The 17,323-nt window shown below is 33.7% G+C and overlaps 1 protein-coding gene across 5 annotated transcripts in view; it reads left to right on the top strand.

Moving 5' to 3' along the window:
- Positions 1-17,323, top strand: part of LOC133182999 (papilin-like) — a 71,479-nt gene that overhangs the window by 34,441 nt on the left and 19,715 nt on the right. For 3 of the 5 annotated variants that reach the window (XM_061317910.1, XM_061317908.1, XM_061317907.1), the window contains 5 exons: positions 9,761-9,892; positions 11,218-11,415; positions 11,797-12,051; positions 13,133-13,303; positions 17,007-17,101. In XM_061317910.1, coding sequence (XP_061173894.1) covers positions 9,761-9,892; positions 11,218-11,415; positions 11,797-12,051; positions 13,133-13,303; positions 17,007-17,101 — 851 coding nt within the window. The remainder of the gene's footprint in view (positions 1-9,760; positions 9,893-11,217; positions 11,416-11,796; positions 12,052-13,132; positions 13,304-17,006; positions 17,102-17,323) is intronic. The other 2 variants (XM_061317906.1, XM_061317909.1) reach the window with 2 other exon arrangements.

Genomic DNA, 17,323 nt, shown 5'->3' with positions numbered 1-17,323 from the left:
GTATTTTCGTAACATTTCTGAAGATAATTTGTTTTCAAAGTGCAGAGCCATTATAGCTTTATTTTCATATAATGCAGTGTAGAATCTAGCTTGTATCTATTAGACTTACATGGAGTAGTTGTCTCTGTCAGCTGTGTGGAATTGTCTTTTCTTAATATGGATTGCATGCTGCTATGACAATATACCAGTGAAATTTGGTTTATATATAGCATTTTCTGATATATTGCTGAAAGTCCTGTGAAACTCAAATTTTTCTACTAAAACAAAAAAGTAAATTAAAGATGCATTCAAAATGTGAATTATCTTTTCTGTGTAAGCTCAGGGTTTTTTCTGTCTCCATTTATTTACTTTACATAATCATTCATTAAACTTTACACAATCATACATTTACAGTAGCTTACTCAAGAGCCTGTTCAATGATCTCTTGGCTCTCAATCTTACATTGCTAAAAGAAAGTCAAAGCTGTTTGTTGGATCCAGGCACTTTGAAATCGATAGATTTATTGTTAAACTTAAATTTTACCCCCCCCCCTCCCCCCCCCCCCAAAAAAAGAATTATTATAATACATGTAATTATGATTTTAAAAGAATATTACACATATTTTGTTCTCTGAGGCAAGATAAGGGAAATAAACTAGCTTCATGCACAGCAAAGTTTGTTCTTATATATTAGGCCATATAAATTTAAAATTTAGATTCTCATCCTAATTTGCTGAAAAATTGGGGCGGGTGGGCGGATTTTATTTTTTATTTTTTTATAAATGAAAGTACATGTATCAACAACACATTCGTGTACACTTAATTTTTACATTATGTTAATGCCAATATGAATAGATTTTATTGTTTTCATATTCTTTTAAATATCTACAGAAGATTCTTGTTATAGAAAATTAAAATATTTATAGTTTTATTAACAAATAATCAAGTACACAGATCTATACGGCACAAGCCAAACAAAATGAGGTGCTGATCCTAATAAATTGCATATGCATATTTTCTCATCGGCCTTTCCCCAAATACCTTATAGTTTTACCAACAACCTTCTGTTCTGTGTGATATAAAGATATCACAGATTTCCACTGTCCTCATACATTCAATCGTTCTTGAGACTCGACATGTTCGACATTAAATATATCATATTTGCAAATCAGGATTGTGTAAATCTGTAAAATATTCTACTGAAAAGCCTAGGCCTGAACAATTTTAAGATTTAACATTTCCTTAGCACTGTTATTCTCTAAAGTCTTTGGACGATGTTTTATTTTTTAAATGCAAAATCACATCTAACTGGAGATCGTTATTTAAAACTTGACCATGCATGTGCATTTTCTTCGTCTGTTTTTACTCAGTTAAAATCTCTTTAAAAACTTGCCCATACCAGTGATGGTATCTAGATGTGTTTATATGTTATTTTTGCTTTTCTGCCTTCTCATTACTGATAAATTATCTTTTCCTTACATATTTAAACTGCTTTTATTGCCGATATTTCTCCATTCTTCACATAGTTTTTTTTGCTATAAATAGCGCCACGCGACTTTTAATACAGACGGGAGATAACTCTTAAATTTTGACCCAGATTCTTGCTGAATAAAAATACATGAAAATAATACGTTTGGCACCGAAAAAGCAAAATAAAAAACAACGGGGCGGGGCACTTTGAGAGGGGCGGGCGGGGATGAGAATCTAAAGATTAATTTTACCTGGCCTTAGATTTCTTTCGATATTTAATATAACTTTCTCTCAGCTAAAAATCCAATTGAAAGAGGGTAGATAAAAATCACTTGATCTTTCTCTGGGAGACCTATATACTTACATAACCTAATCCTTGTGGAAGCTCTGGATATGGCCTTTAAAATAACACTAAATAGACTTTTAATGGCTGGTCGTTCCATGTTTATGTTCAGAATTTGATCACAGTTAATCAGATAGAATAAACATGTTTTCATTTTTCTCGTAACCCTTTATTGATGTGTATTATTTATTCTACGTATTTTTTTTATTTTTAAGATTTTTTCCTAAAATCTTGGCATCTAAATTTTTAGCCCATAATCTTTTTCCAGAAAAGAGTTGTGTTTTGTTTTTAAGTAAATGTATAAATCTTAATTTGCTAATTTCTGTTATTTTTAATTTGTTAATTTTATCAAAGAAATACATAGAAGAAATTCATAAAATTGGGAAAGTAATTACTACACTGATAATTTGACAAGCAGAAATCTAAGGAAAATTTTAATCCTAGTCTAGATTCCTAGTCATATATCAGTTTTTTGTTTTTTTTTAAATATCCTAAGCATACTTTAGTGTCTGTATGGATAGAAGTATCTCGACATTGATATTTATTGCTGGGTCAAGTCAAGGAGAGCCTCTTTGGCAATGTATATTGATAGTAGTTAAACACTATATTTGTCATAGCTATAAAGAATATACAAATTATTTTATTGAGGATTAGTTGAGGATTAATAGATAATCATTCCTCTATAGATATAACACACAATAAAGAGACTGTTTTCTGAGAAATTTTCATCAGGACTGCAATACCAGACCAGTCATTGAAATTTGAAAAAGCGGCTGTGAATGACTTTGAATGTCTTTTAAGGTTGTGAAAAATTTTAAGAGTACAGACATGTCTTGAGCCATAAATTTCAAAGAATGACAATGTAACCTCAGTATTCTGTAATTTAGTTTTATTTATGCTTTATGAAGATGTCCTAGATATTGCTGGTTCAGGAAGCATACTTTCACTGGTTAAAGATACCCTTTGTCATTGACGTGATCTCATGATTGACATTTGACATTGTGAAGGGGTAGTTATTGCTTGAATTATTCTTTGTGTGATGCCTTCAAAGGGTATCAGGTAACCTGTTTCATTCAGGCTCGTATCTAAATGTTGGTCACCTTTTTAGACAGATGATTAATTTTAATAATGATTTTTCATCCATTATGAATATTTTGAAAGCAGTTTCATAATTTATGAGTTGACTTAAACTGAATGAATAAGAATAATTTAAATAGATTTTACTTTTCTTTCTTTTTCCTGCAATAAAATGTCTTAACAAATAATCTCTGTATTGTTTATGCACTGATGGTACATTTTTTATAACTAGCTAACTAGTTGTCCTGTTTATATGCAATTTGCTCAGAATTTCAGTACTGGCATGCATGAAGAACCGACATGTTTGAAATTTTGATGATGAAAAGGTCAGAACTCTGATTAAAATACTTTGCTATTATTTGTTTTACATTAATTCATATCAAATGTCAACTCATTTCAAATTTATAGTGCTGGCTGAAAAATTAATCGGTCATATTTTAGACAGTAATGCATGTACAAGTATATGTACACACACAGTCTGATTTTATTTTCTATCAGTTTGGAGAAGTTCAACATTGTAAATCATAAAATAAAATTCTCATTTTCTGTCAAGTGACTAGCCTGAAATCAGAGGGTTAATATATTCACATTAAAATATTCTTCATCCTTTTAAAGTGTATTGACACCTGAGGTAGGAATGAGTAACAGAGAATTACTTCTCTGAATTTTGATGACTTGGCGACGCCAGCCACTTTTATACATATACACTGCATTGACAAATTTCACACCTTGAGCCATTTAATATGTGGAAAGCTCTCGATTCATTCATAAAGTCTGCATTAAGAATTGTGCATTTGTTATCACCTGCTTAGGTAAATCAGGTGAGATTTGCAGAGATGATAATTTGCTACCCTGAAATGCCCATGTCAAGGTGTCAGAGTGATGCCCTTAACCAGTCAGTGTGTCTTTTACATTTTTAACATTCTCAAGTGGTTAGGTGCACTCAGATTCAGTATGCAAGGTCATATCAATTCTTTGCCTTAACTGCAATTGATAAATAAGTATTCATTATTGGTTTATGCTATTTGATTTGTCTAGCCAATCTGAGCTATATATTTGAGCAAGTAAGCTTTTTAATGGAATTTTTTCATTTGTCTGTTGTGTGCCTGTAGTCATCTTTAACAAAATCTATTTTATCCAAACTTTAAAGTGTACAGTTCTTGGTTTCCTTTACAGAGGGGGTGAAAGATTATTAAAATGAATGGACCACACCACAATCAAGTGTGTAATATTTACTGTGGAATCACTATTATTATTTTCTTGGGAACTCAATTTTTTCAGTGATGATTTCATGGGTAGCTCTCTTCTACAAATTAAAACCTCAATTTAGATCGATAATTAGATAAACTACTATCTCTCAAGGTGAAAAAAGTGAGTGAAAATAGTCTGGTTTTATTCGTAATATTCTTTGGAGACAATAAGAAATGGTAAAACTTACAGTTTTTAGCCATATTATTCAAATATTTCCCTCTAGGACAAGGGCAAAGCCATGCTAAAATTTAGAACTATCAAAGTATGATTGTTCATCCCCATGAAATGTAGATTCAAGTTTTTCTCTGATTACTGTTCCAAGTGCAAAGATGGAATCATATTGAGAAAATCATGTGTCAATGAACAAGAAGGCAGGTGAGCATCATGGCTCATAGATCTCTCAAGGACATTGAAAAAATCTGATGTCCAAAGAAGCCCAGCTTGACCTTGTACCTGCATTCACTATACTTTAAGAGTAGGATTTCAGTCTGTTGACTGCATTAATTGAAATGGAGACAAAGGTTTAATTTGCTAAAATGACTGAAAAGAACTACTGGTTAAAAGAGACATTTATAAAATATTTATACCAGTGTAGAAAAGAAGAAATTGATCCATATAAAATGACTTCTTTACTAGTCTAGACTAATTTGTTATCTTCATTCATAAGTAGCATGGCAATTGTCAAATACATATACATAATATAATGTTAGATATTTACTATGGGAAAATTTTTTCACAAAGTTATTACAGAAGAAAATAGCATTTATGCCCTTGGGATTGTGTTTATTTGTCTATCTGTCCAATACTGTAACCTTGACCATAACAGCATATTTTTCAATGTCTTAATATCAGACCCCAAGACCTTGAACTAAGGATGCATGAGGGGGGGGGGGGGGCATAAGTGTTTCACAAACATCTCTTGTTTGATTTAAGTCTGTTCTCAGTTGATGATCTCGGGGCCTGGTCAAACACTCAGGTGAAGTCCAGTGTCAGTGTCGAATAGGGTGCTGTAACTGTAGTAAAATCATCTATTATTAGCTGACAATAATATATATTAATATAGTAAAACATGCTTATAACGAAGTGTGAGGAATGGAGAATTATAAACAAAATTCATTATATCCTTTAAGTTCCCAATATATTTTAAAGCCGCAGAGAATAAAAATCACTTGCCTGTAAGCATCAGTTCATTATAAGCATGTTCGCTGTAAGCATGTTTTACTGTATATGCAGTTTATGAAAAAAAAATTGCAAGAAAGCACTCAAATGTGAGACGTTATATAAATATTTGTGAAAAGAGGTTTCATTAAGTGTCACCAAAAGGTTCTAGTACATCAGATTCTTATCCAAGTACTCAGTTGAAAAAGTTCACTTGGTGTGATATGAAGTTATATTGCAAAGTGGCAACAAGTTCAGATCACTGGAGATTAATATCTAGTTAATAAATACCAAGATCTGTGGATATTTTATTGACAACTATGTAGAAAATTACAAGATTTGTAGGTTGTAAAGGAGAAAAGTATTTCGATTTTTGTGGTGTAAGTCTGCTAGACAAGCTCCCAAAGGTTTCATATTTCTAGATTAGGATGGCAAAGACAAAAATCCAGGGAGAAATAGATTTATATGTGCAACATTAGAGGAGCATAGCTTTTACGCATTATTGGATTACACTAAAATATTAAGGAATGCAAGGGGCTCTTTGCGTAAATTTTATCTCAAATCTAAATGAATAAGCAAGCATGGTGCCAGACAATTTCCCAAGCATATTCATTAGGTTCTAATCCCACAGAAACGTTACAAGCTTCATGTTGGCTCGTGTTAGTCCCGAGCTTGCAAATCCCCTGACAGTGTTTGATGTTTTAGCGTATAATAAAAGAGCTAGCCTGGTTGGTATTAGTAATTGTCTCAGACATAATGGATTTTTTGGGTTTTCTTCCTCCTTGTTAAAGACTCAAACTTTCAGACCACTTATTCAGTATTTTCTGATCCTGTCTGTGAATATAAGTAAATACTTATACATTTTATGACTTTATATTAATGGGAACATCTTGGGGCCTGGTCATATATGGATGAATGAACTGAAGTGATTTTCATGGAGTGTGAAGTATGGAGACTAGTTTACATTGTGGTGAAATGTATGAATATAGAGTTTCGTGAAATCGGGTGGTCCATCGTCATTAAATATCTTGCCCCTTGGCACTTGTACCAGCAGGAACATTAACATCTTAAAACATCAATGCAAAGGGGTGGGGTTAAAGGTAGTCATTTTGACCTTATCTTGACCTTTGCATTGTTGGAATTTAGGATCATGCAAGAACAATGCTGTTCTGATGATCACAGTATACAAACATATCTGCAGGGATAAGGATGGGGCTATGGACTTTAGGGTCCTTTATCTATTAATGCTAGGAGTATAAACTTGTAAATGCTTTTATCACTGTCTCAGTTTGAGTTCTTTTGAAGTAACAATGCATACACTTGAATACCTGGTGATGAGTGAATTTACTGCCTGTATTTAAAAAAAAATTCATTCAGACAGATGGTTAAAGATGGTCAGCAAAATGTTTCTTTTTTTCCATAATGACAAATATGAGGGATTATTATGGAACATCTTTTATATGAAAATACCCTTAAACCTTCATTTCATTTAGTGACTGGTAGCCAACAGCTCTTCAAAAAGCTTTGACCCAAAACCCCAATTATAAAGAAAAAGCCTTGCAGGCCAAGGTCTAAGTTTTAAGTGGTGTTGCCAGTTGGTCAAAATTGAGACTACATTATGAGGAAAAGCAAACTTTTGCTTTTTACATTGTGATTCGAGCCAAAATTGTGGTTCCACTGTGAATTGAATATACTGGTAAGAGTTTACCATTGGCAATATGTCAATTCCTCTCACAGATCCAGTTGATATTTGCCAAATTGTCATGCCAAAACAAAGAGCTAGGTTCACTTTATCCATAAATGGCCTTGTCCATATACCAGTTAGCTGACCAAGATCAAATGTCTCATTTCAAACATCAATATAAAGTAGAGACTTAGTGCTTTCATTTTATAGTAAGAAAAAGTTTACACTGAGAGTCCAGGTATTGAAAAACAGGCTTTGTGGAAAATGCTTTGTTCTTGAAATTTCCTGAAAATGGGTGTATTTGAGTACCTTCAGCAAAGAATCAAAATATGAGCCCACCACCTCAATCCAAAAAATAAAACATGTGCATGTATTATAATCTTCAGAAACAGTTCTTTCATTATATAAATGCACATTTTGGATGAGAGGTTGCAGGGCTCCTTATAAATTATTGAAAAAGAGCTTAAACTTCTGGCCATTTTTGAAGAAATTTTCAGGATTTGAGAATAATGATCGATGCAATTCATGACATCATAATACATTGACCAGCAAGAAAATTTTAAGTTATTTTTAATAGATGTGCAGTCACCAAGGGTCATAGTGAAGTTTAATGTATTTTCAACTAAAAGTTTTCAGAAATTCACAGGGCCAAGAAAGGCCCTAAGTGAACGTTGTTCTTTTATATATTGAGAGGAAAGCATTACTTACAAACCAAGACTCAGAATTTATGAATTTATTTAATTATGGTACTTGTATATATATTTTTTAAAAATAATTTTTAGCTCTACTGGTCAGAGACCAGAAGAGCTTATGCGATAGTAAGGTGTCCGTCGTCCGTCCGTCTGTCTGTCTGTCTGTCTGTCCGTCTGTCTGTAAACAATTTTTCAAAACGCTACTCCTCCTACAGTTTTGGTCCGATTTCAATATAACTTGGCACACAAGTAGACTACACTAAGATACATAATTTAGTGCATCGGTTTTTGATTTCGATGGACGGTGTTGCCATGGTTACTAAAAATAGAAATTTCTGTGAAATTCCTTTAAAACGCTACTCCTCCTACAGTTTTGGTCCGATTTCAATATAACTTGGCACACAAGTAGACTACACTAAGATACATAATTTAGTGCATCGGTTTTTGATTTCGATGGACGGTGTTGCCATGGTTACTAAAAATAGAAATTTCTGTGAAATTCCTTTAAAACGCTACTCCTACTACAATTTTGGTCCGATTTCAATATAACTTGGCAAACAAGTAGACTACACTAAGATACATAATTTAGTGCATCGGTTTTTGATTTCGATGGACAGTGTTGCCATGGTTACTAAAAATAGAAATTTCTGTGAAATTCCTTTCAAACGCTACTCCTCCTACAGTTTTGGTCCGATTTCAATATAACTTGGCACACAAGTAGACTACACTAAGATACATAATTTAGTGCATCGGTTTTTGATTTCGATGGACAGTGTTGCCATGGTTACAAAAAATAGAAATTTCTGTGAAATTCCTTTAAAACGCTTCTTCTCCTACAGTTTTAGTCCGATTTCAATATAACTTGGCTTACAAGTAGACAACACTAAAATACATAATGTAGTGCATCGGTTTTTGATTTCGATGGACGGTGTTGCCATGGTTAATAAAAATAGAAATTTCTGTGAAATTCCTTTAAAACGCTACTTCTCCTACAGTTTTGGTCCGATTTCAATATAACTTGGCACACAAGTAGACTACACTAAGATACATAATTTAGTGCATCGGTTTTTGATTTTGATGGACGGTGTTGCCATGGTTACTAAAAATAGAAATTTCTGTGAAATTCCTTTAAAACGCTACTCCTCCTACAGTTTTAGTCCGATTTCAATATAACTTGGCTTACAAGTAGACAACACTAAAATACATAATGTAGTGCATCGGTTTTTGATTTCGATGGACGGTGTTGCCATGGTTAATAAAAATAGAAATTTCTGTGAAATTCCTTTAAAACGCTACTTCTCCTACAGTTTTGGTCCGATTTCAATATAACTTGGCACACAAGTAGACTACACTAAGATACATAATTTAGTGCATCGGTTTTTGATTTTGATGGACGGTGTTGCCATGGTTACTAAAAATAGAAATTTCTGTGAAATTCCTTTAAAACGCTACTCCTCCTACAGTTTTGGTCTGATTTCAATATAACTTGGCACACAAGTAGACTACACTAAGATACATAATTTATTGCATCGGTTTTTGATTTTGATGGACGGTGTTGCCATGGTTACTAAAAATAGAAATTTCTGTGAAATTCCTTTAAAACACTACTCCTGCTACAGTTTTAGTCTGCTTTTAATATAATTTGGCATACAAGAAGACTATACTAAGATACATAATTCATTGCATCGGTTTTTGAATTCGATGAACAGTGTTGCCATGGTTACTCAAAATAGAAATTTTTGTGAAATTCCCATTAAACGTTACTCCTCCTACAATTTTGGTCTGATTTCAATCTAATTTGGCACACAGTTAGAATACACTACGATACATAATATGTATTTCTGTTTTTTTTTATTTGGGTGAATGGTGTTGTCATGGTTACTAAAAATAGAAATTTCCCTGAAATACTTTCAAAATGCTACTCCTCCTACAGATTTCATTAGATTAAATATAACTTGGCACAGAAGTAGACTACATTAAGATACATAATTCTATTTATTGTTGCATGTTGCAATGTTTCAAATCCAAGTGCTACTTTTCTTTTGTAATACAAACAGACCAGTAGAGCTACAGTCTCATCAGAGACTTCTGGTTTTTTTCATTTTAGAGAGAAACCCTGTAACAGTGAGACAGACATGTGAGAACAGTTACTATAAATGTTGTCCTGATGGGGTGACATTTGCTAGAGGACCAAACTATGAAGGATGTCAGCAAACAGAGGCTGGGACAGGTAGTTCAGGTAATGTTTAAAATCCATTGCATTTCCACTTACAAAAAGAATGACATTGATGGTGACATACTGATTAAATAATGTAAAACACTGTATTACACCAACATAACACATAGGTGGTAGTGAGAATATCTGTGTCCAAAATTTGCAACCCCTGATTTGTGTGACTTATTCTTTTTGCCCTTGACTTTCTGGTGTTTTCATATCATGTTTCAAGGTCACAAGCTCAATTGTCAGTGTGATTTGGCAATGTACAGTACCTGGTAACTCTACAACACTTACTTTTGATGAATTCAAATTCAGTTTTTTTGCTTATGATGTAAGGAATGTTATTATCTTGAAAGAAGGTGATGCTATCAAGGTTTAAGGGTCATGGATGGGGTTGTGGGGAGTGGGTCAGCAGTTTCTTTTCAAGATAGCAGAATATTTTTGAAGGTATTTGTTTACAGCGTTCACAATTCAGGGCCACTTATTTGATTACTAATTGTTGTGACCACAGGTGAAGTTTTACCTTGTTTTACACATCCGGACATTGACCTTGCATTAATTAACATTTTACAGACACCTAATAATTAACTAATTCTCTCTGTGTCCTTTGTCTGTTTGATAATCTGCTAACATGGGATCAAGTTTCATTTCAATTTTAACTTCTATGGTATTGAAAAAGAATACCATTGACTTCAAATGTGGTCCTATTTTTGTGGTATTAGGATTGGGTTTTTTAATGATTTGAACTGAACACATCAAAGGGCAGTTTGTCACATGGCCATAAATATACATGTATATGGTATTTCTTTATCTTCAAATGAATATCTGAATTCACAATGTAAGCTTTTCAATGATATAACACAAAATCTTTGCTTATGGACAAGGGGAGCATTTTAGAAAAAAAAAGTTGTATTGGAAGTCTTAGATTTTTGTAAATCAATTGTATCTTTTACAATTTGGTTATAATAAGACCAACAAGTTTATAACTTGGAACTCTCGTTGAAATGCTCTTTGCTGTCTGGAAGTTCAGCCCAAATGTTAATTTACACTTTACATTATAATTATATTTTACCATAGACCATTGCAATAAAAGAATTTAAGTCAAACTGTTGGGAGAACAATTGAATTATTGAATTAACAATCAGAGACTACATATTTTAAAGAAAGGGAAGCTTAATAAACAAAAAAATATCTATAAAGAGTCACATTTATAATTAAAAGGATTTTGAGTCTGTGATACAATTTATGCAGCTATAGAAACATGCTTTAGAATTAGGCAATCAAATACCAAGTATTTTCCACTACACTAAAGTGATAAGTCACATTGGAACATGTCTTTTCTGCAGTCTGTCAACAGCCATCAGATTCTGGTAGAGACTGCGAGGAGGAGAACTTAGTCGTCAAGTGGTACTATAACAGAGACACCCAACGCTGCGATCGCTTCTGGTACCGAGGATGTGGCGGAAATGGCAACAATTTTAAAACGGAAGACGAATGTCAAAGGAAATGTAGAGGCGGTAGTCAGCCGGTCACTAGGCAACCAGGTATGGCAGGGACAAGGATCAATTAGAAAGATGCTGATGTTCAAATTTTTTGTTAAATTAACATTAAAGCAAAATGTGTCTATTTAATCCTGCTTTTTAACATCAATACTTGACCAAGTCAATGAAATAGCTCATAACTATGAGCTGTTCAGGTAGAATTTTGTATCTGTTTTGTTTTGCATGAATATATCATGCTTTCAGTGGCTGTTTATGTTCAAATAGTGTGAATTTAGATTCTATATAAACAGTGTAATGTATGTGTACTTGCATTGCATTTTGAATGATGATAGTTTAGTAAATAGCTATTGCTGAATTGCTGCCTTTAACAGTAGGTTGTTAAGATGGATCTAAGATGTTGATCCAAGAGTTTTCATGTTACAGTGCTGACTCGAGCACCATCAACAAGATCTCCGGTGTCAGGTCCGATATGTGAATTGGGTCATGACACGGGACCCTGTAGGGAATACGAAGTTCGGTGGTATTACAATAGAACAGAAGGGCGTTGTCTTCGGTTCTGGTATGGTGGATGCCAGGGAAATGGCAATCGTTTTCAATCAGAGAGAGAATGTGATACAACTTGTCGTAGGGGACCAGTCACTTACCCCACTGAACGACCCCCAGTATCCCCATCTGCAGGTTAGCTGAGTGTAGTGCCACATTATATGTAGCCAGAGCATGGCTAAGCACTGACACCTCCTGGTCTTATATCTATGTATTCAGCTGCAATCCATTTGTTTCCTGCAATGTATCTATACCTTTTCTTTGATATGTATTTAGCTCTCTGCCATATACATTTCTTGATGTGTACCTGCCAATCCCTTTATATCTCTGTAACTTGCATATCCAAAGTTGACACTTCCTTTAACTCTGCATGTATATTTCTTTCCTGTCATTTTCCATACATGTATTAATTATACAGAATGAATAATTTCTACTCTTTCCCTTGCACTGTGCATTTGGATTTAATGACCAGTCCATGTCCCTTTTGTTCATAGAGTGTCAATCCCCTCGCAGTTTTTAAGTTTTAATTAATCAATCCTTGGTGTGAAAGCATGCACCAGCAATGATAACACTATCCCATATTTATCAACTATGGGAAAAAATTCTGTTTAAATGTATTTGTTTATATATATAAGCTTTATATATATATATATATATATATATATATATATATATATATATATATATATATATATATATATATATATATATATATATATATATATATATATATATATATATATATAAAAGCTTTACGGAATTGCTTTGTCATCATGTTACTGTCTCCTTTTCTTATGAGCTTGGTTTGTATTGTTTGCCAAGACCCAGTAATTCATGCACGAAATTATATCAAATGCTTATGTAATTTTTGGAGGAATTCATTTTATAAGGCTTATAGATCATGCTAGATTGAAAACAATTTACAAGAGTTCCTCAAACAGCTGCTTCAGTTCTGTGATGTGAAGCTTGTTAAGCAGAAAAAATTGCAACAGTTGTGCATAATTAAAGAGAATTAAGCATTGCAAATGAAAAAAAATTGTATAGTCTTTTTTTTTTTCAATAATTGGCTGCAAGGAAAAATATACCATTTGCATCATTGTTTGGATAATCATATATTTATTGACACCATCACAGCTCGGATATAAATTGTAAATTTATTGAAACGTAATGAATTGTAATGCAATGGTCAGAACAATGTTTTGATTGGCTTCCATAGCAGACCCTTGTCAGTTACCCCCTATGGTTGGCCGGTGTAGGGCACGCCTACAGCGGTGGTACTATAATGCACAAAACAAAGAATGTCAGCTGTTCACCTATGGTGGATGTGGCGGCAACGCCAATAACTTCAGGAATCGGATGGAATGTTTCAGCCGATGCATGCCAACAGGTACTGCATGTCAACTGCATGAAAACTGCATGGAGATTTAATTCACAAAAAAACATCCATTCAGATTGGTAATACATGTATATTATTATGTGTGCATGTATTTTGTATGATTTGATTTTATCATACAAAGCTGTTAAGTCTTCAAAATTGTATCCAGTATTTTGCATCTATTTCGTACTATTTACAGGATCATGTATTTTACTAACATGATTGCTTAAACTGAATTCAATTCATTTGACAGAATATGCATCTCATAGCTCAATTAATATTTATTTCAAACAGTGAAGGAGTATAATGGTACATAATGCAGTGTATATGTATGATCCTATTTGTAAGCTATTGTATACTCAGTATAACTTTACATGAAAATTTGTGTGGTGTTTCTGTTTGTATATACAGTCAAATCTAATTATCTCAAACTCATGGGGCAAAGAAAAAAAACTTTCAAGATATTAAGGGTAAATACATAAAAAGAAAGTGATTGGGACCTCTAACTCACTTTGACATATCCAGGGTACTCAAGATATCAAATCAATGTTTGAGATACCAAAATATGCAGATCGCCCCCATAGTGCAGTGGTTAGAGCATTTGCTCTAAATTCGTGGCTTAAGGAGTTGATCCTTACATCCTGATTTTGAATCCACTGTGCGATGTGGAGACCTGTCCTTTGTATGAGACCATAAAAATTGAGGTCCCATGTCATGGTAGGTGCTGGCACAAGAAAGATCCTTCACTGCTGAAGAAAGGCCATAAGTGGCTAATACAGGTCTAAATTTGCAGCCCTCCACGAGCAAGTGGTGGCGTCTCTATATGAGTTAAAAATTCTCAAAGGGACATTAAACAACCAAACAAACAAACAGATTGATTTCCTGAAAAATGCTAGGTTTATTTGGCTCTATGTACTTTTATTTTGTATACTGTAAACGTACTTTTTTCCAGAATTAAGATTTCTGTAAACATACTTTTTTCCAGAATTACGATTTCTGTTCTATTTGCGATTAGAAAATTACGCGCATTTCTTGGAATGCCATTGTGTACGTATTAAACCACTCTAAGTACGCTGTGACAAATTTCCGCAGAAATTTTGTGTCCACATACATAGCGTAAATTATCCCATGGGTAAAAATGTATGTCTACAGTATCCCCCCCCCATTAAGTGGAAAACTATCTATTTAAGGTAGACTTGAAACATGCATACATGTAAAATATGGTTATAATAAACTTCCAAGCTTGACTAAATTACTAGGCTATATCTGTTATTTGTTATATCCAATTAATATTTCATAAAACTGTATACCTGTATTATATAATTGGTGGGACATATGGCTTCACTATAATCAGGTATCTACTGTATATTTGTCTGCACTGTATATATACACTGTATATCAGTATACAAAGGAGGGAATCAAGAGTTACAAGGACAGGGGTAGGAAGGGGGAGGGGGATTAACTACAATAGGACAGTAATATGAAATTGATGTTGTCTTGTTTTGTGTGCTCTTTTCTGATTTTACGGAAGCTAAGATTTTTTTTAGCTCACCTGAGCTGAAAGCTCAAGTGAGCTTTTCTGATCACCCGTTGTCCGTCGTCCGTCCGTCTGTCCGTCCGTCTGTAAACTTTTCACATTTTCAACTTCTTCTCAAGAACCACTAGGCCAATTTTAACCAAACTTGGTACAAAGTATCCTTGGGGGAAGGGGAGTTTAAATTGTTAAAATAAAGGGCCAAGTCCCCTTACAAGGGGAGATAATCAAGAAAAGACAAAAATAGGGTGGGGTCATAAAAAAATCTTCTTCTCAAGAACCACTGGGCCAGAAAAGCTGAAACTTATATGGAAGCATCCTGGGATAGTGTAGATTCTAAATTGTTAAAATCATGACCACCGGGGGTAGGGCGGGGCCACAATAGGGAATCCAAATTTTACATTAAAATATATAGGAGAAATCTTTAAAAATCTTCTTCTCAAGAACCACTGGGCCAGAAAAGCTGAAACTTATGTGGAAGCATCCTGGGGTAATGTAGATTCTAAATTGTTAAAATCATGACCACCGGGGGTAGGGCGGGGCCACAATAGGGAATCCAAATTTTACATTAAAATATATAGGAGAAATCTTTAAAAATCTTCTTCTCAAGAACCACTGGGCCAGAAAAGCTGAAACTTATGTGGAAGCATCCTGGGGTAGTGTAGATTCTAAATTGTTCAAATCATGACCCCCGGGGGTAGGGCGAGGCCACAATAGGGAATCCAAGTCTTACATTGAAATATATAGGAGAAATCTTTAAAAATCTTCTTCTCAAGAACCACTGGGCCAGAAAAACTTAAACTTATGTGGAAGCATCCTTGGGTAGTGTAGATTCTAAATTGTTAAAATCATGACCCCCGGGGGTAGGGCGGGGCCACAATAGGGAATACAAGTTTTACATTGAAATATATAGGAAAAATCTTTAAAAATCTTCTTTTCAAGAACCACTGAGCCAGAAAAGCTGAAACGTATGTGGAAACATCCTCAAGTAGTGTACACTCTAAATTGTTCAAATCATGACCCCGGGGATAAGGGGGGGGGGGGGGGCACAATAGGGAATCCCAAGTTTTACATTGAAATATATAGGAAAAATCTTTAAAAATCTTCTGAAGAACCACTGGACCAGAAAAACTGAAACTTATGTGGAAGCATCCTGGGGTAGTGTAGATTCTAAATTGTTCAAATCATGGCCCCTGGGGGTAGGGCGGGGCCACAATAGGTCAATAGGTATTACAAGGGGGGAAGTCTGGTAATGAACAGCATGGCCAAAGTTACTCAGGTGAGCGATGTGGCCCATGGGCCTCTTGTTTTTTTTTTTGTTTGTTTGTTTGTTTGTTGGTTTTTTTTTTTTTTTTGGCTTGTGGATTTTATTGGTACAGATTCAGTTTAAAAGTTACTCCCAAACTTGTGTAAAATTTCATACAAATGTACATGTACATATCATTTCTATTTTATATTTCATATTTCTTTTAAGATTTTTTAATGTCTTTTTTTCATATTTACATTTCACTGTTGTCTTATTAAAACAATACTATATACTATCATATGAAATATAATAAGGCAAGATTTTATTTATCTACATTTCATATAATATATAATACTTTTCTTGTGTGATTGGCATACATTGTATACATATTGTCTGTTGGATAAAATTATGATATATAAAACAGATTATCTATATCTTTAATTTTTGGCATGTTGAGTAAATCTTAAAAGATCTTCATGTATGAGCATGACATTGTGTGATATCTGTAAAAAAAAAATGAACAGAAATGGCAAAAATGTCTATTTGAAGTCTAAAATACAGCATCTGATAGTTCCTTTTCATACAATACCTGTTGTGTTGAAGAATGTGTAGTAGGTGCAAACCTTGTGAATTTTACTATTATACGTTTTGGACATAAAGTTAATGTTAAATCATTTAGGACTTAAAGCCTCCTTATAATCTGTTTAAAGGTGGCACTTCTCAATGTTAGAAGAACATGTTATGAGAATAGAGCAGTTAAAAATCTCTAAGTAACATTTGAAATCCTGTTAAATTCAGTCATTAATTGCTTTTTCCTCCCAAAAAATGCAAATTTTCAGTCACCCATGTGATAAACAAGTCTTTCATCAGCTAATTCAAGGGAAATAAATCTGAAATTAATTGCCTTTCATTGCTTTATTTTGAACATCTTTCAGACATGATAAGAAACCTCCACGTGGAAGAATCAACCTCCGACAAAATCATGGTGGCTTGGGAACCTCCACAGAACAATGACGTCCAGTCCTACACGGTAAGGAATCCAGACTTCCTGTCACCGATTCTGCCACCAAACTGAAACTTTGATTTGCTTCCTATAGAAATTTATGTTCTGTTAGATCTGTTTTTGAAGTTTTGGAATTGATGTTGACTCAAAGACCAGATTTAAAAACAAGTCAGATATGTTCTTTAAAGAGTGTGGTGTATAAATGTACTGTTTATTTGCCTTATGTATTCATTCAAGAAGTATTAATAT

Source organism: Saccostrea echinata, unplaced genomic scaffold (genome assembly GCF_033153115.1).
Source record: "Saccostrea echinata isolate AGI-Se365-2 ecotype Australia unplaced genomic scaffold, CSIRO_AGI_Sech_v1 ptg000009l, whole genome shotgun sequence".
In the NCBI taxonomy this organism is placed as follows: Eukaryota; Metazoa; Mollusca; class Bivalvia; order Ostreida; family Ostreidae; genus Saccostrea; species Saccostrea echinata.
The sequence above is the reverse complement of the archived record's forward strand: the minus strand, read 5'-3'. Positions and strand labels throughout refer to the sequence as shown.